This window comes from Zootoca vivipara, chromosome 5 (genome assembly GCF_965207765.1).
Source record: "Zootoca vivipara chromosome 5, rZooViv2.hap1.1, whole genome shotgun sequence".
NCBI lineage: Eukaryota > Metazoa > Chordata > Lepidosauria > Squamata > Lacertidae > Zootoca > Zootoca vivipara.
The window spans coordinates 34,514,565-34,539,917 of NC_142588.1; the positions used below are offsets into that span (position 1 = coordinate 34,514,565).

At 43.9% G+C, this 25,353-nt stretch overlaps 1 protein-coding gene across 8 annotated transcripts in view; it reads right to left on the minus strand.

Annotated features, from left to right (window-relative positions):
• The window catches only part of EXOC6 (exocyst complex component 6), a 101,019-nt gene extending 77,569 nt beyond the window's left edge, over positions 1-23,450 (minus strand). For 3 of the 8 annotated variants that reach the window (XM_088670356.1, XM_088670350.1, XM_088670351.1), the window contains exon 1: positions 23,112-23,421. In XM_088670356.1, coding sequence (XP_088526482.1) covers positions 23,112-23,233 — 122 coding nt within the window. In that variant the 5' untranslated portion in view covers positions 23,234-23,421. Of the gene's footprint in view, positions 1-19,655; positions 21,268-23,111 lie in introns of those variants that run through there. The other 5 variants (XM_060274853.2, XM_088670357.1, XM_088670354.1 and 2 more) reach the window with 3 other exon arrangements.
• Positions 23,451-25,353: the final 1,903 nt, after the last annotated feature.

Below are 25,353 nucleotides of genomic sequence, written 5' to 3' on the forward strand. Positions count from 1 at the left end.
GATATTTCTTGTGGATCTTGGTCCTTTCTGGTCGCATTGCTAAACCCAGTCCTAGGCTGCTTTGCCCTCTACCAGGCGGAACGTGTATTCTTTGTCCCGGAGGTCTGTAAGGAGACCCTCCCGGGTGGTGGCAGCGATGCCGGTTAAAAGAAGTGTTTTGAAACCCCGTTCGAGCCATAGAGGTATAGCCAGACCCTTTCCCAGGTAACGGGGAGCAGCCCAGCAGCCTCCGGAGGGAGAGCGGGCAGCACCAAGGGGAAAGAGGTTGAGGGTACTGACGGGCACGAACATCACAGGGGGTAGAAAGGCGGCCGGAGCAGCGCTGCATGGAGTGCCCCGAGCCACAGCAGGAGAAGGAGGAGGCAACTTGCCAGGTCAGCGCCCGGCAGCGTCACACGGAGAGTCCCGAGCCTCTGCGACACAGCAGTGCTCTGTAGCACTTTGAATCCTCCTCCTCCTGCCACGGCTCGGCGCCTGGAAACGGCTGCTGCTGAAGCACAGACAAAGCACCCAGCAGCGCCGCGTGGAGGAGGAGGAGGATTCAAAGTGCTACAGAGCACTGCTGCGTCCCAGAGGCTCGGGACTCTCCGCACGGCGCTGCCGGGCACTGACCCGGCAAGCTGCCTCCTCCTCCTCCTCCTCTTGCCTCACCTCCTGTTCCTCCTGCCGCGGCTCAGCCTCATGAACGTGAGCTCAGCAGCGGCTCAGCCCCACGAACCTGCAACTCTGAGGCTTTACGCACTTCTCCTAAAACGGACACCCGCTGCCTCACGCTGCACGGGAAATGCTTTTTGCCCCTGGGTCCCTTCGTGCTCTTTTCTGGCACTGAATCAAGGCGACGACCTCTCCTTCCTTCTTTCTTTATCTCTGTCTTCTCTCCCTCTTTCTTTTTCTTTCCTTCTTTATTCCTTCTTTCCTACTCTTCTTTCTCTCACCTCTTTCCTTCCTCTCTCCCTCCTGCTCCCTCTTTTCTTTCTTTCTTTCTTTCTTCCTTACTTCCTTCCTTTCTTCCTTCTGTCCTTCCCAACTTTCTTCCTCTCCCTCATTCTTATTCTTTCTTTCCCTCTACTTGCTTCCTTCTTTTTCCCTTTCCGTCTTCTCTCTCTCTTTCTTTTTCTTTCCTTCTTTATTCCCTTCCTTATTTCCTACTCTTCTTTCTCTCCCCTCTTTCCTTCCTTCCTCTCTCCCTCCCACTCCCTCCTTCCTTCCTTCCTTCCTTCCTCCCTCCCTCCCCTCCCCTCCCCTCCCCTCCCTCTCCCTCTCCTCAGAAACATAGGATGCTGCTTTATACTTCTGGCCCTTAAACCCTGGAACCAGGAGAGCAGCTTCAGTGAGTCAACCTCAGCCAGTCCCTTGGTGAAGGGTGGTGGCTCACTGGCAGAACATCTGTCCTGCATGCAGAAGGACCCCAGCATCTCCAGGTACTAGTAGCTCTGCAAAGGTCCTGCATGAAACCCTAGCGAGCCTCCACCACCCAGTGCAGTTACCAAAAATCATTTTTCAATAAATTGTACAATAATTGTACATTTGAATATCTACTTGCCATTATTCTGACTATGTTTCTGCTTTCAGAGCTAGTTATTACTTACATTATTACAAAAAACAGTAATAATTGAATGCAGTGACAATAATTTATGATAATAAAGAGTGGACACATAGTCCTACAGATACAACCGGCCCTTTGAGGGTGACCAAACTGCTGATGCGGCCCCCGATGAATTTGAGTTTGACACCCCTGATCTAGTCCAACACCCCTACAATGCAGGAACATGCAGCTGTCCCATTCGGGGATCAAACCTGCAACCTTGGGGTTGGTCAGCACCACGTTCGAACCAATGCTGAGCTCTAGAAAAGCTCTAGAAAAGGAGGTGGACAGGGTGGAAGTAAGAAGGTTAGTCAGGTGGGAGGTGGCCTGCTGAAGATTGTGTTTGGTGGGGTAGGAGAGCCTCTGTTGGCCCCTAATCCAGGATATCTCAACAGACCTTCCTGTCAAGATACCAGACAGCAAATTACACATTTTCCCCTTTGCACCAGCAACAATGACTGGCTCAGGGAGCTTGCCCGGCATTTGCTGTTTGCATCAGTTTGCAAATGTCTCTGGGTAAATGCATATACACACACATATGCAAGCTTATAAATGGCATTGGCTCTGCTGCTTGCTGAGCAGAGGAGGGAAATCAACCAAGTGAGACTGGAAAAAACACTCTCACTCACAAGCCAATGTGTCTGTTGGCAGAGGGAAGCAGAACATATGCAGGAAGGGCATTGGTGGAAGAACAAAAGAGGAATGGAAGTGTGGCTGAGGAGCATGGGAAATGAGAACAAGCAGAGATTGGCAGACACTGGAAATTCAAGTCAGGCCACTGGAAGCCAAAACACAGTAAGAGGCAAAACAACGCCGAACAATTACAGCTGCTAAAATGGGAGGCTTAGAGGATGCACCAGTCAGAGAAGTAGGGAGGGGGGACATTCCTTGCCTTCTCCAAAATAGAACAGGAAAAGATACAGGAAACTCACAACTCTACCCAAATACAATCAAGCCCATTGCCACCCAGTGACCGAACAATATTACACCACTATCCGCAGTTAACGTTTGAAGAAATGCAAGCTAATGTATTGCCCTCCAGAGGTTTAGGACCACAACTTCCATCATCCCTTACCATTGCCAGGTCAGCTAGGGCTGATGGGAGTTGTAGTTCAGCGCATCTATAGTGTGCCAGGTTGGCAATCTCTGGTTAAGAGGAGCCAACTTCAAAATGTGGTACAGGTATATGGTTCGTTTTAAACTAACAGTGGTTAGCGTTAAACAAATTTTGCTGGTGCAGGGAACACAGGAAGGAATGGTTAGTGAAAACTGAGAGCCATGCAGGAAAATAGAGGGATTCTGGAGAGGAGACTAGATTCACTCACATCAAGTTAAACCATGGTTTGCCATAACATTATGCATCCATAAATGACTTTGGCTCCAAATATCTGAAAGATATAAAGAAGGCTGATCGCCGAAGAATTGATGCTTTTGAATTATGGTGCTGGAGGAGACTCTTGAGAGTCCCATGGACTGCAAGGAGATCAAACCTATCCATTCTGAAGGAAATCAGCCCTGAGTGCTCACTGGAAGGACAGATCCTGAAGCTGAGGCTCTAATACTTTGGCCACCTCATGAGAAGAGAAGACTCCTGGAAAAGACCCTGATGTTGGGAAAGACTGAGGGCACAAGGAGAAGGGGACAACAGAGGACGAGATGGTTGGACAGTGTTCTCGAAGCTACCAACATGAGTTTGACCAAACTGCGGGAGGCAGTGGAAGACAGGAGTGCCTGGCGTGTTATGGTCCATGGGGTCACGAAGAGTCGGACATGACTAAACAACAACATCTGAAAGATTGTCTCCTTCCCTACAGACCCTCTCCAGTATTAAGATCCACAGAAGGGTCTCTCTTGGTACCTGTCTTATTTTCGGGGTATGGCTTATATTCCTTGAATGCTTAAAAATCCTGCTATGGCTTATTTTATGACTACGTCTTAAACTAGGGGAAACAGGGTACTTCCACTGCGCTCAGAGGTTCAGGGTGGTGGGGGCCCAGGAGAAGGCATCCTTCACCTAGACAGCTCCTAGGCTGTGGAATACCCTCCCCACAGAGGTGTGTCCGGCTTACATCATGGGCGTACCAAGCGAGGGGCAGGGGGGCAGCTGCCCCCCCCCTGAGAAGAAGAAAAATTACTGTATTTTACGGACCATAACCCACACTTTTTTCCTCCAAAAACTGAAGGGGAAAAGTCACTGTGGGTTATGGAAATCGGGCTGTTTCTGCCCCCTCCGTGGCTGCAGCCAGTCACAGGAATGTGGGGGGGGAGCAGCCTGCAATTGGGCTGTTTTCGCCCCCTCTGTGGCTGCAGCCAGTCACAGGAACGTGTGGAGGGCAAGAAGCAGCCTGAAATCGGGCTGTTTTCACCCCCTCCGCGACTGCAGCCAGCGACAGGAACGTGGGAGGGGGGAGGAGCAGCCTGAGCTGGGGGGGGGTGGACGGGAGCTCCATCCTTCCTTCCCCCCTCTTTCTTTCTTCCTTTTTCTCCCTCTCCCCCATCTCTCTCACACACCCCTTCCTTCCTTTTCTCTCTCTCTCTCTCTCTCTCTCTCTCTCTCTCCCACACCCACACCCACACCCACACCCACCCCTTCCTTCCTTCCTTCCTTCCTTCCTTCTCTCTCTTCCCTCCCTCCCTCCTTCCCTCTCTCTTCCCCTCTCTTGCCCCCCCCCCCTAGTTTTGATCCTGGGTACGCCCCTGGCTTAAATGTTGTTGTTTAGTCGTTTAGTCGTGTCCAACTCTTCGTGACCCCATGAACCATAGCACGCCAGGCACTTCTGTCGAGTTTTTGCCATATACTAAAGATACACCTCTTCACCCTGGCCTTTGACACCTAAGGTAGTCATGCCCATCCTGTGGAACACCCTCCCATCAGATGTCAAGGAGATAAACAACTATCTGACTTTTAGAAGACATCTGATGGCAGCCTTGTTTAGGGAAGTTTTTAATGTCTGATGTCTTGCTGTGTTTCTTATTTATTGGAAACTGCCCAGTGGGGCACATCTATCTATCTATCTATCTATCTATCTATCTATCTATCATCTATCTATCGTTTTCAGGACCCACTCTTTTCCTGTGCCGTAATTCATTAACTGTTCCTAATACTGAATTTTAATTTGTAGAAACCAGCCCTGGAGCCTCATGGTGAAGGGTGGGTAATAAATTGAAAATAATAATAATACTGAAGATAATTATCTATAGAGGAATACTCAATTATGGAAACGAAGGGGGAATGATAAAACAGAGAAATCAATAGTGATTTACAGCAAAGGTAAGGCAAGCCAGAAAATTATTGGAAATACATACTAATGAAACTGATATAGCTTCCTGAATACAATTACGTAAACCAGTGGTTTGTGATCCTTACCTATATGTGTACTGACAATGCACCCCACCTTTCTCAAAGCATTACATATTGGCCCCATTTTGCAGGCAGTACACCAACACAGAAAAAGAAAAGAAAATGGGTTCCTGATAGCAAAAATGAAAATGAAAATCCACTATGTATAAACTGCAGAAGATCGTAGTTTTATACTGTATAATGAATGTCCTCCAAGTTTTCAGTACACATGCAATGCAATGCAAGTTTTCAGTACACATGCAAAAGATCATAATATACAATGTATAAAAGTGCCCACCCTTTCACAGAAAATTTGCTGTTCAATATGAAGGTAGCACAAAATAAAGCAATCAACCATCCATAGCCTTTTTGTGCTACACATGGAAATAGCACCATCTTGTGGGAGTTATAATACATCATTTCTTGCAGTGTCTAATGAAACAAGACAACCTTTTGCCTATCAGCACACAGAATAAAGTTTTTTGTTTTTTATTGTCTCACACTCTGTGATCCAAGAGAAATATGAAACAATATTTAATGGGAGTGAGTGAACACAAATTAGAAATTAGTATTTTGTTTAGTGAAAGAAGAAGCAAGAAGTTCACTAAACACTACCACTGTTCACTCTCCAGCCAATTAGAAGAATAATTTGTTGTTGTTTAGTCGTTTAGTCGTGTCTGACTCTTTGTGACCTCATGGACCAGAGCACGCCAGGCACTCCTGTCTTCCACTGCCTCCCGCAGTTTGACCAGACTCATGTTAGTAGCTTCGGGTTTAAAAAGTCTGGTTTATGTTGGATTCATTTTAATGCACTCTGCATATGTGTGCTGTTGGCAAGGAGGCTTTTTTAAAATCTTAAATTAAAATGAATTGTTGTGTATTACCCCATTCATAGCACACACAAGTTGTTGTAGTTACATATGATCAGTCTTAACGTTAAACTGCTGACCCATTTTTCTTTTCACATGTTTTAAAACTCTTGTTAGGCAGTTTACTTATACACAACCTTTGTTTATACTTCTTTCTGTTGCCCATTTAAATCTACTATGCAGTGATTTCTGAACAATGCCACATATTCTTTTCTGCTCCTTTCCCATTTGAATTAACAGGTAAAGCAGAAAGGAACCCATGTTCTTTATGAATTTACCATTTCCTCCAAGCCTGTACTCCTGAGAAAAGAAAGACTTGCAGAATTTCCAATTCATAGGATTTGTTGTCTTTTCATCCAAATATTTCATTACCTATCAGTGCAAAATTCTACTGATAAAAAAGCCCCACAGTTGTAGGATTTTCATGCTTTTATTATTCACTGAAGTTCATCAATATCATGTGAACAGTAGAGGGCAGCACTCCTTCACACAAGGTGTGGCTTACTGAATAAAATGAACCAGCAACACTTAAGGGAACATATAAGATGCTTTATACCATTGGTCTGCCTTGCTCAGGGTTGAGTGACTGGCAGCAGCTACCAATTGTTTCAGTTAGGACTCTTTCCCAGCCCTACGTGGAAATGCCAGGGATTAACAAGATCTTGGTTGGGATACTACAGGTGCACATTAGGCCAGATTATGAGATAAAGCACCACTTACATTAATTTCTGCATGGGTACAAGAAAATTGTCCGAAAACTATTCATCATTGGCACACGTACCCTCATTTATTTATTATTTTATTAAATAAAACAACTTGATCAGAAGACACGAAATGTTGGCAAGTGCAGGGTTTGAGATCTCACTTTCACACGGTGATGGACCTCTCCTTAAACAGGTTCAGGGCAACTTTTTTTTTTAAGACGACTGAACAAATCATTCTGCTGGACCCAAAGCTCAATCTCATCTCAATCCAGAACTACACAAGGAGATGGTTGCATTAAAAAACTGATCGCTTCCCTCTGGACAGAAGCCAGACGTTTACCATCACTAAATACTGTAGGTCTTTAGAAGCTGGCTTCATGGGAGTAAACTGGGACATACCAGAACACAAAATAATTGTGGCCTGGCTATTCCAGTCCACAAATGGATGGAGCTAGTAAAGCCAGCTGGTAAAGGTAAAGGTGAAGGACCCCAGGATGGTTAAGTCCAGTCAAAGGCGACTATGGGGTTGCGGTGCTCATCTCGCTTTCAGGCCAAGGGAGTCGGGCCGGCGTTTGTCCACAGATAACTTTCTGCGTTGTGTGTCCAGCATGACTAAACCACTTCTGGTGCAATGGAACACTGTGATGGAAGCCAGAGCACACGGAAACACCATTTACCTTCCCAATGCAGCGGTACCTATTTATCTACTTGCACTGGATTGCTTTCGAACTGCTAGGTTGGCAGGAGCTGGGACAGAGCAATGGGAGCTCACTTTGTTGCGGGGACTCGAACCGCCAACCTTCCGATCGGCAAGCCCAAAAGGGTCAGTGGTTTAGACCACAACACCACCCGCGTCACAAGAGCATGGGCACTGACATCAGGAAGGCCTCCTGGGCCTCCATACGCAAAGCTAGATCCAGGATATGCTCCTGCTCTTTCAGAGCAGTGCAACTTAGTCAAGAAGAGGACATCTTCCCAGTTCTTGAAAATGAGAACAGCCCACCCACATCACCTCCTTCTTGTCAGATTGAGCCTCAGGTTATGGGCCCTCATCCAGCCCATCACTGCACAAGTTAAGCACCTGCACAGCCTCACCAGATTCAAACTGAGAGATACTGGGTCTCATCAGCATCCTATTGATGCTGTGTCCCAAATCCTCGGATGATTATTCCTAGTAGGTACATATAGATTTTAAACAACATGCGTGACAGGACCCCACGGCATAAAAGCCAAGGTGTCAAGCAGAAGTTTGTTAGCAGCCCTGATGAACAACCCTACCTCCATGCCTATCCTCAGGGCTGCTAACAAACTTTTGTTTGTTCTAACTACCAAATTCCCAACATTGATCCAACCTCCAATATTGATCCAGTCTCTGCTGAAACACGGGGGGGGGGGGGTAACAAAAGCTTAGCAAAATGTGGTTCTAGTTCCATGCCTGTCTAACAAAACTGCTATTCGACCGTAACCTTGAATTGTGCATGCAAGAGGAAGTTTTCAAATATTTAAACAAAGCTCACTGAACCCTGAAACACACACACACAAGATACTGCATTTCAAACTGGATGCTGTCCAAACCATAATTAGCATAACCCAAATGTGACAGTACAAAAAACAACAACATTACATTATTGCAGCAATTTCTCAGGAAGCCTTGCCACAGTTTCCGTTCTAACCTACCAACATACATTTGCCACTAATCACCAGCTCCCGATGCTCATTTTTCCTGTATTTCATGTAGCTTTTTGAACACACACCCTTAAAATCTTTCCTAAAATGGTGCCCAGGTGCTTCCTGCAATTCAACAACAGATTTAATATGGTCATATTCTCAATCCCTAAACAGACTTTCTACTTGCAGACATTATCTCTTCCATCCCTGTTAAAAAATAAGTCACTGCTCTACTTAGAAGATTACAACATGCCTAAAGAATGGAATCTGCTTAAATTTTGCAAACAGGGGAAGATAATTTATTAATCTTAGTTCTGCCTGATTTGGCACGTTTTCCTGTATGTGCTGTTTCTGTGAATTGTTCTCACTAATAGTATCCTGTTTCTATGAGCAGGAAAGGGCCGAGTACAGTTTGTTAGTTAACATTGCTTCCTATAACCAGGGTCAATATTCTGTAGTAGTGACACTACAGCAGTTATTGTTCAGTCTGGATAAGCATGTATCACACTGGTGGCTGTTAATGGACATCCTTTGTAGTGAAATGTCAACGGATAATCAGTAAACCCAGATTTGCAATGGACTTCCTTCTTCCTGTTTTTACAGCGCAAAGCAAGAAGATGCCTCTTCCTGCAAAGCTTTTGTGCTACTTACCAATTTTATACAATAAGCCTTCCCAGTAATAAGCAAGTTTGCCATTTTGTAACAAAGCAAGACATACTGAAGCCCACATTCTGTTTGCAAAGATTTGCTTCAACTGATTGCATCCAACATGAATCCTACTCATCGAGTAAATCCACTAAAATGAAGGAACCTGAATTTATCATGTCCGTTCATATCAGTGGGTTTGCTCTGAATCAGACTAATGTTGGTTGCATCCCAAATGCAGCTTCACCTTTGCAGCAAGTTATCAAACTGTTCCATTAACAGGAAAGCTGTTTACAAATTTAAATGTTTGCTTTGAAATGCTCACAAATCTTAATTCCTCCTGCCACCACCCTTTCAACTTAACCCCTGTAAGAAATCAGACCGGGAAGAGAACACCCAAACACACCTAGCAATGTTGTGCTTAATGCTTAAACTCCTCTTGATAGGTCAATAAAAAATGAACAATAAGTTTACGAATGGGAAACTGGTAGAATAGGTTCGGACATATACTACCAGAATAATATCTGAAAACTGGCCTTGATTCTCTACACTAAAAGATCTACATTGGCTCCCAGTATGTTTAGCTGTGAAGGCCTTCTGGCAGTTCCCTCACTGCGAGAAATGAAGTTACAGGGAACCAGGCAGAGGGCCTTCTCGGTAGTGGCACCTGCCCTGTGGAACCCCCCTCCCATCAGACGTCGAAGACATAAACAATTATACTACTACTCAAGTGATTGGTTGGGAGATGTATTTTATATCCCAAACTCTCACTATTTCTGTTATCTCAACCTTGCAATAAATAGTAAGATTCACAAGAAACAGATAGGGCATTAAACTGTAATTTATGCTGTGATAACTAAGCTCATGCTGTTTTCTGGGCACAATGATGCAAATGCCACAGATCAATACTTTAATAGTGACAGCATGGAAATGTTTTCAGCAAATGCAGTCACAGGATCCAGTAAGATTCCTGAATGGGCCTGGAAGCATACCAATTTCCACATAATTTACTTTCAACACAAAAACCCCAACACAAAGCAAGTTCCCATAACTTACACATTCACTTCTCACAGCAACCTCTTTTGGTGGCTTATCTTACACTGCCACTCCTTTACCGGCTTCCTACATGAAAATAAGCTTCCATGATATCATCGTTCAGGCATTAAGAGCAATATTACTTCCTAGCACGCTTCTGCAAAATGGACACTTTCCATTAGCATCCAGCAAGTAATATAGCGAGAAGAAGAAACATGGATCTTAGGCCATTTAGCCTGCCCAGCTCTCTTTTAGCCCAAGCCAGAAAGCAAAAAGACCAAGCTTTGAGAATGGATGTATAGCAGGAGCAGAGCTGTGTCAGGAACAGAGCAGTTGGTGTGCCCATTTGAGTCCTGCAGAATGGCCACTGCCTAGTACCCATTAGTGGCCCAGATTTCTACCTGTTTTATTTTAAAGCAAGCAATGAGATTTCAGTGCATCTTCTCCACCTGCCTCATGAGTCGGTTGGCCCTGCAAGGAAGAGACACAGACCCCATTCCCACCTCAAGTCCTCTGATACACACAGAGGACTTATTATCTATGTTTGGGAGCACCCAGAAGCAGGAAGAGACTATCACCGACTACCCCTAAAGGACAAGAAGAAAACAGCCCTTCTCCTTCCATGAGTCCTTTGGATTCCACAGAAGAAGAGAAACGCTTTTGTGCCATGCTTTGGAGCACCTGACAGTGGCCAGTGATACATTTGCTGTCTTAAATGTTTCATGAAATGAGAGGTTGACTACCCTAGCTCAACCCTAGTGCTAGAGGTGAAAGGACCCATTTGAAGGGGAAAGGTAGGTGGGTTTGCCAACAATGAACATGAGCATGCTTGGAGAGCAAGGGGAAAGAGCCTATTTTCCATGTATTCAAGGACATCACCTACGCCACGTTTGCACATTACAATACTCATCACAGGAGGAGTGTGGTAAAAGACTGAACTGGTTTGGTGCACTGAAGAAGCATTTACTAGGATGCATGGAAAGTCAGAAAGATTGGAGCATTTGTTCACTATTTCACAATGCATAATAAAAATCTATCAAGTTTAGTTTTATCAGGTCTCTTTGATCTTTTTTAAAAGGATAATCAACATTTCATATTACTTGTTGGCAGCTCCACATTTCTCTGATGAAGTCTTTATAGCAAAAATAAAAACTTTCCTAAAACATACATGGAAAACACATAAAATATTATATGATTGTATAGGCATGATTATGTGTATCACACCATGGCAAAAGCAAGTTTGCCCTAAGTATACAACCGATAAGAGAAAGATAGCCAAACATGACTTGCTTCCGGGTTAGTGTACACCCACCATTGCAAATCTTCACATATACTCTTTATACTTTTAGACATGCACTTAAACAATGTTAGATACACAGACCTAAAAACCAAGTTATAAAGCATCCTTTACTGTAGTCACTTGTTAACTTAATAAAAGTACTTTATGGCTCAACTGGCAGGAGCAAAACTGAACCTTGTGCTCTTTCTGCTGGCAAAGAAAAACTAAATTACTTAGTTAACATTTTGGTGACTGGGTCTTAAAATCAACATTCATAACTGTGGGAATCAACTAACATCATCTCAGATCAAGATTTGGCCACAACTATTGAAACTATGGCAACATTAAAAGGTTTTAAAGCACAGCACACAGCATGTTTAGACAGGACTTTCCCAAGCTGTTTGTATGGAGTATATCAGCTATGTACTTGAACTTGCTATACTTGATCTCTAAAACTATTAATTTCAGTTTAAGAGCTAGAGGACAGATTAGACTCTAGATACAACAGCTTCAAGACTTACTAACAGCAACCCACTGACATCAAAGAGGCACCTGCAAAATTACTATTGCGTACCATGTATTATCAGACCAAAACATTGAAGGCAGTAGACTTATTCTACGTGGCTTCTCCCAAATACCAGTGACTTTCTAGACCTAACCAAGTGCTAAACACACCAGCCATGTCACACTACATAGCCCTAACAAAAAACTGTGCTTGCTAACTAGTCCCACCTCCTGCCATCTGCACATACAGTACAGATGTTGGTCTTGCCCATAACACCATCAGGTAATTCAAGATTAGAGGGGTGTGTGTTATAGTACCAGTTTAGCAATGAGATTTATATCCCCTCCATCCTCCTTGGTCATTGTAACCCGCTGGAGTTCTAGCTTCAAATGTTGGGTTGCAATTCTGTGCACAGTTATGCCTTTGTCACTTATTAAAAGGAATTTTACATACCAGTACATAAGACATTGCAAAACGTTAAGAGCTGAAACAGAGCTTGACAGAACTTGAGTATTCTGTGGAGGTCAGCAAGCTAAAGAAACCAAGAGACTGACAGTAGTAATTCTTAAAGGAAGTAAAGATGACCTTATCATGTACACATTTGTCCAAAGTAGAACCTAATCATATGCAGTTGAGCGAGAGTTCCATTGCACACAGAGACATTTTTCCTCTTACTTTAGCACTGACAGAGGAAGCGATGGTAAATACCCACTGCAGGGTTAAAGGTAAAGGTAAAGGGACCCCTGACCATTAGGTCCAGTCATTACTGACTCTGGGGTTGCGGCACTCATCTCGCTTTACTGACCAAGGGAGCCAGCGTACAGCTTCCAGGTCATGTGGCCAGCATGACAAAGCCGCTTCTGGCGAACCAGAGCAGTGCACGGAAACGCCATTTACCTTCCCGCCAGAGCGGTACTTGCACTTTGACGTGCTTTTGAACTGCTAGGTTGGCAGGAGCAGGGACTGAGCAATGGGAGCTCACCCTGTCATGGGGATTCGAACCACCGACCTTCTGATCGGAGAGCCCTAGGTTCTGTTGTTTAACCCACAGCGCCACCCATGTCCCACCACTGCAGGGTTATTTACAGGCAATTAGGCTACTAAAGCTAGACAGCTATACCTCGCTTGTCTGGTAGATGCCTCACTTACCTTGCCTAGGACAGTTTTAGCCATTCCATTACTCCAGGCAGAAAGGCAAACAACAGAATCTTGTGGCCCCGTAAGGACTAGCAGATTCACTGTGGCATAAGCTTTCACAGACCAATGCAGTCCACTAAGTTTGTGCCACAATTTGGCTCATTGGTACTCAGCTGAAATTCATGTTCACTGATTTCAGTAGGTTGACTTCGTAAAAATCTTAGTTGAATGCCACCTTTTGTCTTTTAAGTTGCCCCAGGACTCTTGGTAGCTTGTGCTACCCTTCTGGAAATGGTTACAACAGAAAAGGAAATCCCTTACAAAAGAGATTTTCCTTGTACAACAAGCAAGAGGCCTTGGGAAAATGTTCTGTATTTGAGTTCACAAAGCAGTGAAAGTCAACCCTAGCTGGTTTTAATATAAAAGGGCAGAGAGGAAGAAAGCCGAAGGCTCTGTAACAATAATGCTCAGTGTAATCGTCTTTGAAATAAAGGAATATTTACAGAGCTTCAGCAAAAATCATCCTCCTCCAGTATTGCAAAGACCACCACTCAAGCAATATGATAGGACTTAATAAAAACTACAGTTATTATTTTTAATTTCTTGCTCTTCCATTCTTAAGTTATTGGGTTATTGTCAACACTGAGCCCAAAAAGGTTATGTTTCCATTCTAGAGAAACCTGAAAAAAGAAAGGCTCCAATACCTTTTCTGTTTTGTATCTCTCACAAACAGCATATGTTTACTTGAAAGTATATCCAAATGTATTCAATGGGATTTCTCCCAATACACACGTGTGTGTGTGTGTGTGTGTGTGTGGTTGTTCCTTCAGTTCTATGCAATTACTGAGAGAAGGAAAAACAAACAGGTAAATAGTCTCCAGCTATTGACTGCTGAATCCTCTGCCAGTTCTATTATCAGCTTCTTATATTATGTTATCTTAAGCCGCGGAATTAGAAATTACACCCTTTCCCACTGCACATCTAAAGTTAATGTTTTTCCTATCAGCTCACTCCAAAACCTTTATTATTTCTGATGGTTGTCTCAGTTTCACTGAAGAAAGCAAAATGCAATGCTGAAATCTGAAGTGGCTCCAGAGCTTAGCATGGCTTAAATCCATCCAAAGACGAGTCAAAGGGAAACATTGGCCCTGCACATATTTGATTCTATATGGTGTTGTGCCAATTCTGAGCAAAGCAGACATAAAACGGGCATAGGGAAAGCCTCAGAGGACACAATCAGCAAAAAGGCTACTGTGAAGCATAGTAGAGAATGGTAATACAGTACTCAGTGCTGTTAAGTGACGAAACCACCAGGAAAGAATCACAACAACATCCCTAGTGCCTGTTAGAACTGCTTGGTCTCCCTGAAAAACAAGCTTCGTGCAATCTCATTTTTTGTTCAAATAACCCTAGCACCACTTTTGAGAAGGACCATTGTTTCTTGGGGCCCGAGGTAATGACTGTCCTTATACCATCCTTCTCAAGTTCACTGAACATCCAAACATCAACAACAGCAGTGTGTGCGCAGGTGCCTTAAGCACACACATGACTCTCTTTGAAGTTCTGTTGTGAAACTGAGAATTACAGAGCATTAAGTGAGGCATCGCCACATAATTTGAATGCAGTATTGTTGCAAGAATGTACCGGTGTTTTTGACCTAGAAAACATTGGCCCATTGTCTTATGCTTCCATCTTTCACTAATAACCTAGAGTCAATTAAGCCCAGGTATCAAATACACTTTTTCATGTGGAAAATGTCTTCAATTACTGTAACCTGAATTTAATTTAATTTAATTCACACAGCAGTAGCAAATATAGAACTTTTCATGATTTCCTTTTTAAAAAAAGATATCGGGGAGTTTTAGACTATGATATAAGACTATGATCTAAGAAAGTGCTCACTGGAAGGACAGATCGTGAAGCTGACGCTCCAATACTTTGGCCACCTCATGAGTAGAGAAGACTCCCTGGAAAAGACCCTGATGTTGGGAAAGATGGAGGGCACAAGGAGAAGGGGACGACAGAGGACAAGATGGTTGGAAAGTGTTCTCGAAGCTACCAACAAGAGTTTGACCAAACTGCGGGAGGCAGTGGAAGACAGGAGTGCCTGGCGTTCTATGGTCCATGGGGTCACGAAGAGTCGGACACAACTGAACGACTAAACAACAATAAGAAAGAAAGAAATAAGTTTCAGAACCAGTGGGAGTGGTTAGTGTGTCAAAATAGGACCTGGGAGACCAGGGTTCAAATTGCCACTCATCCATGAAGCTCAATGAGTGACCTTGGGCCAGTCGGACCATCTCAGCATAATCTCCCTCACAGGGTTGTTGTGGTGATCAAATGAGGTAGAGGAGACAGCGGCGTAGCAACCCCTGCCAGCACCTGGGGTGGACCAAAGTTGTTGATCTTTTTCCTCATAGCTAGCGTTTTTGAAGGATGGACAGTGGCTCCCCCTGCAGCTCTCCTGTCACCTGGCAGCAGCAGCCCCCCCCCCGATGCCCAGCAGCCACTGTGCCACTCCCAGCCCCTGCCTAGCTATGCTACTGGGGGGAGAACCATGTACTGCACTTTGAGCTCCTTGGGGAAAAGGTGAAACTTAAGTGCAACAAATAACATAATAGGTATTCCAGCAGAGAAGTACGGGAGACAACAATATCAAATGCTTACTAGACATAAATTGGGGCAGGGGTGGAATGAAGGCCCTGAAATAGGCCCTCCAAAGAATTCAACCATTATCCAAGTTCCTGAAAGCTAATGTTAGTTCCCCATCTCAGATCATTTTGTTTTAGACCCTTGCCTTATGTATATAGTTGTATTTCACTATACTGTATAAAGTTGGTGAGTAGTAAATGGAAAGCATGGATATACACGGGTGGCAAAGTAATTTTCATTTGTTCAAATTCTTCCCAATGCTAAAGTTAAAAAATGTATCAGTATCTATTTTTGCAAAGTCACTACTGTACATACCATGATATTCTACCTGCAGACTTGCAATGCACTTTAGTGAAGAAGACTGTGTTTCATTCTCTTCCAGCAACGTCTTATGACACAAGGTATACCAACTGCATTAGAAAACCAGGTCCTTATATATACAGTAAATGATATATCTGCTAAAGGTTGTTTGTACTATAAATAAAAAAGTGTGTGTGTGTGTGTGAGAGAGAGAGAGAGAGAGAGAGAGAACACACATGCACACACAAACCTTGTTCACAGTAAATATTTAGCCTAAGTTCAAAATACACTTTTTGCCCTATAATGCAGAAAGTGCCTTAAATACTTTTCATACTGCAGTAGCATATGCATATATATACTGTGTGTGTGTGTGTGTGTACTGTATATATATATGTATATGTGTGTATGTGTATATATATATATATATATATATATATATATATATATATATATATCCATATTAAATACTGGTGGGAAGCAACAGGTTCAGCTTTGATAAATACCTATCTATTTCAAAAGTTTTAAGAGGGTTTCTACAAGCCTAGTTAAAACAGCCATTAACACTGATAAGAACAAAATGTATGTTTTAAATGCAACATAAGTTGTTCAACATATCCAGTGCTAGTAGCATAGCTGGTTGTAGCAAGATGTAACCCATTGCTGCTTCAAATGCATTGTTACAATGGCTATTTAATAAATTGTTGCCACACAAATCTGAAGTCGTAAACTTTACCAGGCAAAGAGTGGATTTCCTATCATATTGTGTAAGAATCTCTTCCACAGAAAATTTGCCTACACAGCTGACTTCCGCAGAGCATTTCCAGTGGTTCATAATTCTACAAGAGGCAAATATGCAGTGTGCACAACATGAAATTCCTCTGGGCATATAGAACATTTGTTTCTCTTTTGTAGGAGAGAATGGGAAACCTAGATAGATGATGAGAGAGAGAGAGAGAGAGAGAGAGAGAGAGACAGAGAGACAGAGAGACAGATGACAGGTAGGTAGGTAGGTAGGTAGGTAGGTAGGTAGGTAGGTAGATATCAGGCATAGGCAAACTCGGGCCCTCCAGACGTTAGGGACTACAATTCCCATCATACTTGACCACTGGTCCTGTTAGCTAGGGATGGTGGGAATTGTAGTCCCAAACATCTGGAGGGCCGGAGTTTGCCTATGCCTGATACAGATAGAAGATAGATAGATAGATAGATAGATAGATAGATAGATAGATAGATAGATAGATAGATGATAGATAGATGATAGATAGATGATAGATAGATAGATAGATAGATAGATAGATAGATAGATAGATAGATAGATAGATTAGATAGATAGATAGATAGATAGATAGATAGATAGATAGATAGATAGATAGATAGATGTAGATATGGCCAACAACTCAACAGAAACATTGCCTGTAGAAAACCTAATGAAAGAAATGGGTTTCTTTCAAACTTTGTGCAGCTGGTGTCCCTGCATCAATCCATCCTACTGTAAAGGGGAACTGAACGAATTACTTTTGGGAGACTTGTCAACTCATAATGAAAATAAAAGTTTCATGAAGGCAAGTATTGATTTGTTTTTCAGCTTTAAGGAACTTCAGTTCTGGCAACAGAATGAGTGTGCTCACTTTTGTAATGGGCTTCCAACCTCAGTGGAGCTTGACAGCTTGTTTAAGATTTTGACTGGATTCAGTATGCCAGAGCAGAAGAGAAACAACATTGGGCCTGCATGCGCAATCACCTATGTAGTGCACATAGGGTATGGAAGCAGAGTTTTCTGAGAGGATCCTGTTGGCAATCTAGCCCCTTGCTGGATGCAAGAAATGCAGAGTTAGAGCACACACACCCCAACAGCTGGCTGTCTCTAACCTCTACTTGAAGACCTCCAGCAAGAGAGATACCCCCGCTCCCAAGTAATTGGTACCATTGCCAGTTTTTTCCATTAAAAGTTTATCCTACTGTTCAGCCAAAATCTAATATCCTTTAACTTAATCCATTAGTTCTGGTCCTGTCCTCTGGGGAGCAAAGAGCAACTATTTGCCCTCTTTTCTGCAACGGTCCTTAGCTAAGTGAGGAGTCTTATCATGTACCCCACCCAATCCTTTTCTCCAGCCCAACCATACCCAGTTCCTTCAACCTTTGCTAACAGGGAAACCAAGCCCTATCTCTGAACATCATTCCACTTTTTCCTCATCCTTACACTCTTTATCTCCTGATTTAACATTTATTTTGTGAATTCAGTCTAACAACCCATTCAACAAGCAAGCACTCAGAATGGGGCACATCATCTTCTACATGAACACAGAATTGAACATATCCTCTAGACCAGCCTTTCTCAACCTTGGTCTCCCATATGTTGTTGGACTACAACTGCCATCATCCCTTGCTAGCAGGACCAGTGGTGAGAGATGATGAGAGTTGTAGTCCAACAACTAGGTTGAGAATGACTGGTCTAGACAGATGACATAATGACACATCAGCACTACTACCAGTATGTGATAAAACATCTACCCCAAAACTATTTCCTAGCTTCATAATGTAGAAGTATCCCATGGCACAAGAGAGGTGTGTTGCAGGCAAGATGAAAGGGGGAGGATAATCACTAAGACCTAAAGTTATTCCAGCCACCAGAGAGCCACCTTTATCTTTGTGGAGATATGACCACTGGATGGTGTAGCAATAAGTAATTAGTAAAGAAAACAACAGATTTGCCCCACTTCTTTGGCACAGGTTGCAACTATAAAGTATGTAATTAGGATCAGGACATTGTAGTGAGAAACAATAAGAGTAGCCTCATTTCCACATAAGATTAGTGAACACAACACTTTCAAAGGAAGCCGATTTACAAGTCCAGTGACTACATAAATAGCAAGACACACCCACTGTGTCTTTGACAGGTCCAAAAAAAAATACAAATGTCCAAATTGTTCCTCCAACCACAATGGGTGATATTAAATCCAACTCTTATGTTCCTTCCAATATATTTCACAACTATTTCACACAAGATGAGGCAAGAGCCAGAGTCTGTCAGATGTAAGCTTTGCAAGTGCCAAGGAAAACAAAAATGGCAGAAAAGAGCTACAAAACAGTTAAAAATAAAGTATTAGAGTATCTTCGTGATAGCTACAGGGATACTCTAATTAAGCAAAACAAACACAGTGCCAGAAAAGGTCAGGCCAATATCCGTTGCAGAGGAACTTCAGTAATAAAACTAAAAGGTGGGGGCGTTTGTCAGGACAAATGGATAACTACCAAACCCATTTCACCCTAGCATTTCACCTAACAGGATTTCCCAAAAAGGTGTCTCCCTTCTTCATTGGTCTCCAAACACAGGCAATTAGTACAAATTCAGAACTCAAGAAACCCAAATGCAGCTTCTCAAGAGGAGTGCATTTTCTCTCTCATTTCAAGGAGCACAGAACTGAATTTCTCAGACTATTGATTAACCTGATACGCCTGTCTTGGGAGGCCAGGTGAGCTGTCAGATAATGAGGGAGGGGGTAGGAGGGCAGACCTCTCCCCCTCCCCTTCTTTTCGGTTTAAAGAGGCGTCTGCAAAGGGCAGAGGTGAAGTGTCAGGCTGAAATAGGTACAATAGACAAGATACACAGGAGAGAAAGACCGCAGAGGAACGGGGGAGGGGGGCACCAGCAAGATAGACCACCGCCCCAAGACGTTGGGAAGAGCAAGAAAGTCCACAGGAGGGAGGACTTAAAAGGCTCGGAGGAATCTCCCTTCCTGAGACTTGGCAAGGAAGGGGGCACCTCTCCCTAAAGCCTGCTCCCCGCAGCCAATGTGCGCGTGTGCCTGGGGAGGAGCTGTCATTGCTCTTGCTCCTGCTGTGGCAACCAGAGAAGAGATGGGGAGGAGCGGGGGGGGGAGCCTGGCACATGCAGCCCCTGCGCCTGGCCGGGGAGAGCCTCGTCCGCCCCCTCACCTCAAGGTGGGTCCCACACAGGCCGTCTCGGTGCTCTCAATCTCCTGCAGGATCCGCTCATGCTCCGGCAGGCTCTCCGCCATCTTGGATGGGAGGAAAGCGAGCGGAGGCGCGCAGAGGGAAAGGGCGAGAGCGAGGAAAGCGAGGCAGCCCGCGGGGGAGGGAGGCTCGAAGGGGCGGGCCGGGCGGCTGCGCAGAGGAAGCGAGCCAATCAGCGAGCCGGAAGGAGCCGTCGACCTTCGGAGGTGCCCGCCTCCTGCAGAACTCCCTCGGGCGCGCGGTGGCCCGGGCTGGGGCGCTGGGCGCTCCTGCTGTGGCAGCCGGGGAGCTGTGGCAAGGAGCCTTCCCTCGCTGCGGGTGGAGGAGGCGATGGAAGGCGCGGGGTTGCTGAGCACTAAGGAGCTCCTAATTTGGAGTCAGTGGCACAAAGTTCAAGGGGGCGTCCTTCCCCGCCCAGAAAGCGTGTTTCCAGCCAATGGGGTGGGTGCCTAACTCTGCGCATAGCACTAGGCACTGCCCAGCTCCGCGTTCATTAATTCCCTCTCTCCAACCTGTCCCTGCAGCCCGATCCTGTGCGTGCGACGCGCGTACTTGGAAGCAGGGGTGCTAACTTGAATAAAATATAAGGGGCAGCCGGTAAGCACCTTCCTGCACAATCGATCACGTAACGTGGTGCACGTACACTATTTGAATGGCAATGCCCATTAACTTGGGAGGGGGGGCGATCCCGTCAAATATTTTATTAGAGGGGGCGAACGCGGCGAAGCGACTAGGAGTTGCCTCCTATGCCTGGATGTACGTCTTGCTCGCGCTTCCTTGGAGGTATTCGGCCAGAAGCCTGCTTGCATGGAAATGCTGAGTCCAATGGGACTTACCCAGCCTGACAGCCAAGTCCTAGGCAGAGGTCGGCGCACCACACCCCAATCGGGGAGGGAGGACGGGCATCACATACCGGTACTTAGATGCCTCTGTACAGGGCTGGTCTGCGCGTGTCTAAAACGACTTGGAGGCGCTTCCAGACGACCTGTTCGTTGAGCATTCGTGCTGATTTGTCTGCAGAGAGATTAGGCGGACGATGTTGGCTGTTGAATGAGCCTTCCCTCTTGTTTGTTTACGGGGAGGTACTTGCGTGAGTCGCTTTCCTTGTCCCAAACGTCCGATCTTTGGAAGCAGGTTTGTGGCAGAAAAACTCACACTCCTCCACAACCTGAATTTGTCGGTATGTGGGCTGAATCCTACCCGAAAATATCGGCAGTCTGGAAACGCCCTCAGATGGTCGCTGAAGTTATGTCTTTAGAAGAGGTGGGTGGGATGGGTGTGTAGTTATCCTACACTAAAACGGTTTTCCCAGTAGTGATGTATGGAAGTGAGAGCTGGACCATAAAGAAGGCTGATCGTCGAAGAATTGATGCTTTTGAATTATGGTGCTGGAGGAGACTCTTGAGAGTCCCATGGACTGCTAGAAGATCAAACCTATCCATTCTTAAGGAAATCAGCCCTGAGTGCTCCCTGGAAGGACAGATCGTGAAGCTGAGGCTCCAATACTTTGGCCACCTCATGAGAAGAGAAGAATCCTTGGAAAAGACCCTGATGTTGGGAAAGATTGAGGGCACTAGGAGAAGGGGACGACAGAGGACAAGATGGTTGGACAGTGTTCTCGAAGCTACGAACATGAGTTTGACCAAACTGCGGGAGGCAGTGCAAGACAGGAGTGCCTGGCATGCTATGGTCCATGGGGTCACGAAGAGTCGGACACGACTAAACGACTAAACAACAACAACAAAACGGTGCTCTGCACACTCTCAATAGGTCTCTCCTTTTTATAACAACACCTTCACATATCCCAGAGTAGAACACTGACAGCGCAAACACTTTCTTGATAAATATGTATTTGCATCTATCACTTTGAGCCGCTGTATCTGGAAATGGGTCGGTAAATACCTCATAGGTGTAAGAAGGAGGGGAGGCTAAGGCAGTACAAGCTCTTTGAACTGAAAAAGGCAGGGCCCAAAATAAAAATAAAAATGTTGAATCCCTTTGGTTTCTCATAAAGCTAGGCCCAGTTGAAGTCCTCCTATCCTTACTTGCAGTTCAACCTGAAACACTATTCAGATGAGGAAAGGGCAACAGGAAGAAACAGGTCAACTGGATAGAGGGATGTTAGGGTTGAAGAACAAACAAAAAAAGACATATTTGCCAGTGCCTGGGGCAGGAGGGGAGGGAGGGGGTGCAATCTACAATGTCCCTTCAAAATATACCAAAACAAGGACCTGGTCCTTTCCTGCAGTGTGTGTTTGTTTGTTTGTTTTGCACTTGGTTGTCTAGTACATGCAACATGGTTGTCTAGTACCTGCACCCCCAGTTTGGCAAATTCAAGAAATCCACCCAGACAGAAAATTTACCCCTTAAAAAGAGGACATGTCCTAGAAAAGAGGACATATGGCAATCCTAGAAACATCCTCCTATCCTCACAGAACCGGGAGGGAGGGAGGCAGTGTTGCTACTATGGCTCTTCCATAATTTTTCAACAACGTTCTACTTGGACTGAAACACAAATAGATATTTAAAAATGCTTTTCCACTTTATTTATGAAACAGGTGGAAAGTTAAATTTGCTAAAACTGTGATTTGAAAATAAAAATATCCTGGGTGATGTGCAATGTTTGTCCACTGCTTTCAATGAGTCTACTCTGAGTATGACTCACTCATAGTTTTTCTAGCAGATTCATCTTTGTAAACTGATCCTTGTGGCAGCCGAGCCATGCTATTTAAAAAAAACTCTGCCAGGTACTAAAAATAAACTTGAATATGATACCTTGTAATCAAATATATAATATGACCATGGAAACACAAATATATTTTCTTTCTTTTTTATTTGCTAATTGCTGCATTTTAGCCTATAGTAAGTTAATGTGCTACTACCTATGAATGTCAACCCTTTCTGTACACTAGCTGCACAAATAGCTTTTAATCATCAAAGCTATATCTGCATGGGTATGAAATGTAATCCACTCCCTGGGGGTTGAACGGGGAGGGGAACCTATTTTTCAAATATAACATTTTCTTAGACTCCAAAAGCAGGGGAAATAAAGAATATACATTCACAGAAACCAAACCAATACTGTACCATCAGCAGATCATGTGCCCCAATGCAAAGCTGCTTCCTGCACAGAAACCCAAATAACTCCACTAAACAGAAGAACTGAGTCTTGGGAAGAATCTCACCTTAACTTATGGAACCTAAATACTTTTCATAGAAATAACACATTTCATTAAAATCAAGGGATGTGTTTCGATTTCAGAGGTGTCCATTTTTACTGGTTGTTTTAGGAACAGCTAAACCTCTACTGAGGTTGGAAAGAATGATAGACAGGATAGCTCTGTACAACCAAACATAAATAAAACCACCCCCACAGGACAGAATAAAGTGCATTCTTTGCGATATGGTGCTACTTACCCTAAAGAGATTCCAAGAGGCAGCTCCAAGTATTTCATCTCACCAAGAACAGCTTCATATACGTTATCTTTGTTTTCATCTGCATAAAATCCTGCTGCGTTTGAGCTGGTATTTATAGCCATGATCCAATATTAAACTGTTTCAGTGTTAAGGGAGGACCTTCTCCTCTCTTATTATTACCACTGAAATGAAAAAATGGTCACCAATGAGAAAGTTAAGGATGAGAAAACAAACCCTGGATTGACTCTGGCAGTCCTGAAGACGTTCTGCCCGCAAGTGCTAGCACAGCTGTTGTTCCCCTGCCAGCTCTGGTAACCTTTTGCTTATGACTCCAGTCTCAGCGTTCTCCTTGAAGCCAGGTCTACTTAACACGTACCCATTTTGATGTAACAGGCAATATATTAGCTAAAACACTGCATATGCAAAATATTTTTATACATCCATAAAGTACAATAACAACCTTGTAAAGTATACAGCTTGGGGTCTTTCCCCCCCCCTTCCCTCCCACTTTATTTCCCCACCTACACGGGTTCTGTTTCTCTTTCTCTCTTTTATTTACATCTCACCATGTTTAGTGCACATATTTTTATGTACTTTTTGAACTTTCAATAAAGTTTTTTTTAATTAAAAAAACCCACATCCATAAAATAGAAATATACCCCTAGGATAAGGCAAAGCAGAGGGTGCTTTAAAATCAATGGCATTTTTAGCTTCTACATCAAGCTCAGTCTGACCACTACTGCCACCCATCCAAAGGCATAGAGTCATATTTTCCATGCTTGCCTTTTTCCTGTTGCCTTAATAAAAGTCTGCACAAGTTAAGGAAGCAGGTTACATTGGGGGAAATACTGCAATATGTAACAAGATCAATGTGTGTTGTTCTGGGAACTTTTCATAGTGATCTCAGAGAAGCACCTTGGCAACTATTGTGCTAAAAACCAGAGGGGCTGCAACAAAACGTTGCAGCATGGAGTGCTTATTTTCAGAATTCCAACCACTCCATTCTATTCTCGGTAGTGGCGCCCTTCCTGTGGAACTCCCTCCCTTCAGATGTCAAGGAGACAAAGAACTATACAACTTTTTGAAGTCAGCCCTGTATCAGGAAGTTTTTAATGTTTGATGATTTATACATTCTGTTAGCTTCCCAGAGTGTCTGGGGAAACCCAGCCAGATGGGCAGGGTATTAACAACAACAACAACAACAACAACAACAACAACAACAACAACAACAACAACAACAACAACAACATTCCCCCTCACATCCAGTTTTCTGTGTCTCTCCCCGCCCCTGCCCCCCATGCCAGTCAGATTACATGGCCATTAAAAAACATGGTCAGTTCTCTGGTTTTTTTGGGGGGGTCCCCTTTGGGAGAAATTTGCAGTCAAACATAATTACCGTATGCATGATTACTAGTTAGTGCATGAAGGGGTTAAGGACCCCAGAACTGTACTTCCTAGACTCTCCTCCAGTGAAGGAGGAAGTGAAGCCTTATCTTCCTGTTCTTCTCTCTCTCTCTCTCTCTCTCTCTCTCTCTCCTTCCTTCATTGTAACCAATGAGGACAGACATGCTTAAACTAGCTCTGAACTTTGAGCATGTGTCTGGAGATATCTTTGCTGTATTTTCTACCCAAGAGTATTTTGCCTGTATTATTCTTGCTGCTGCATGGAACAATCCATGACTGAGACATTGAATCTGTAAGTAATGCATTTTAAAGTTACTTAACAGTGTGGGGTCTGCTCATTGCAAGAGGGATAGAAAGAGAGGTCAGCTGCTGTGTGCAGATGTACGGGATAAAAACGGTTTAGCAACCTATATTCCTAACACTATACTGCTGCTTAACTTTTGTGAGTTTAATCTCTGCTACTGGGGCTTTCTCCTTGCAGGAGAGTGTGCAAAGCCCCGTGTTTCTGAATTTATTAGTTCTCAACATACGTGGATCACAGAGATTCATTTTTATTCCCCAACACTATTTGAGGGTTTTTAAAATAAAAAACGAGTACTTCTTCAAACCTTGGGATCCCATCCACCCTACTGATGCCTCTCTCTTGTGTGGGGGTAGTTCTATTGGGCTGGATGAGCAATGGCATTCAGGCTGAATATTTAAAAACCACCCAAAAACAGATGGAACTGTATGGAATTTAGAGTTTTTAATGCTTAAAACTCAGAAAAATAAAACCCCAAATCCCATTACGATCCATGATGCTTTGCTATAAGCAAAACATTATTATTTTGGCTTATTA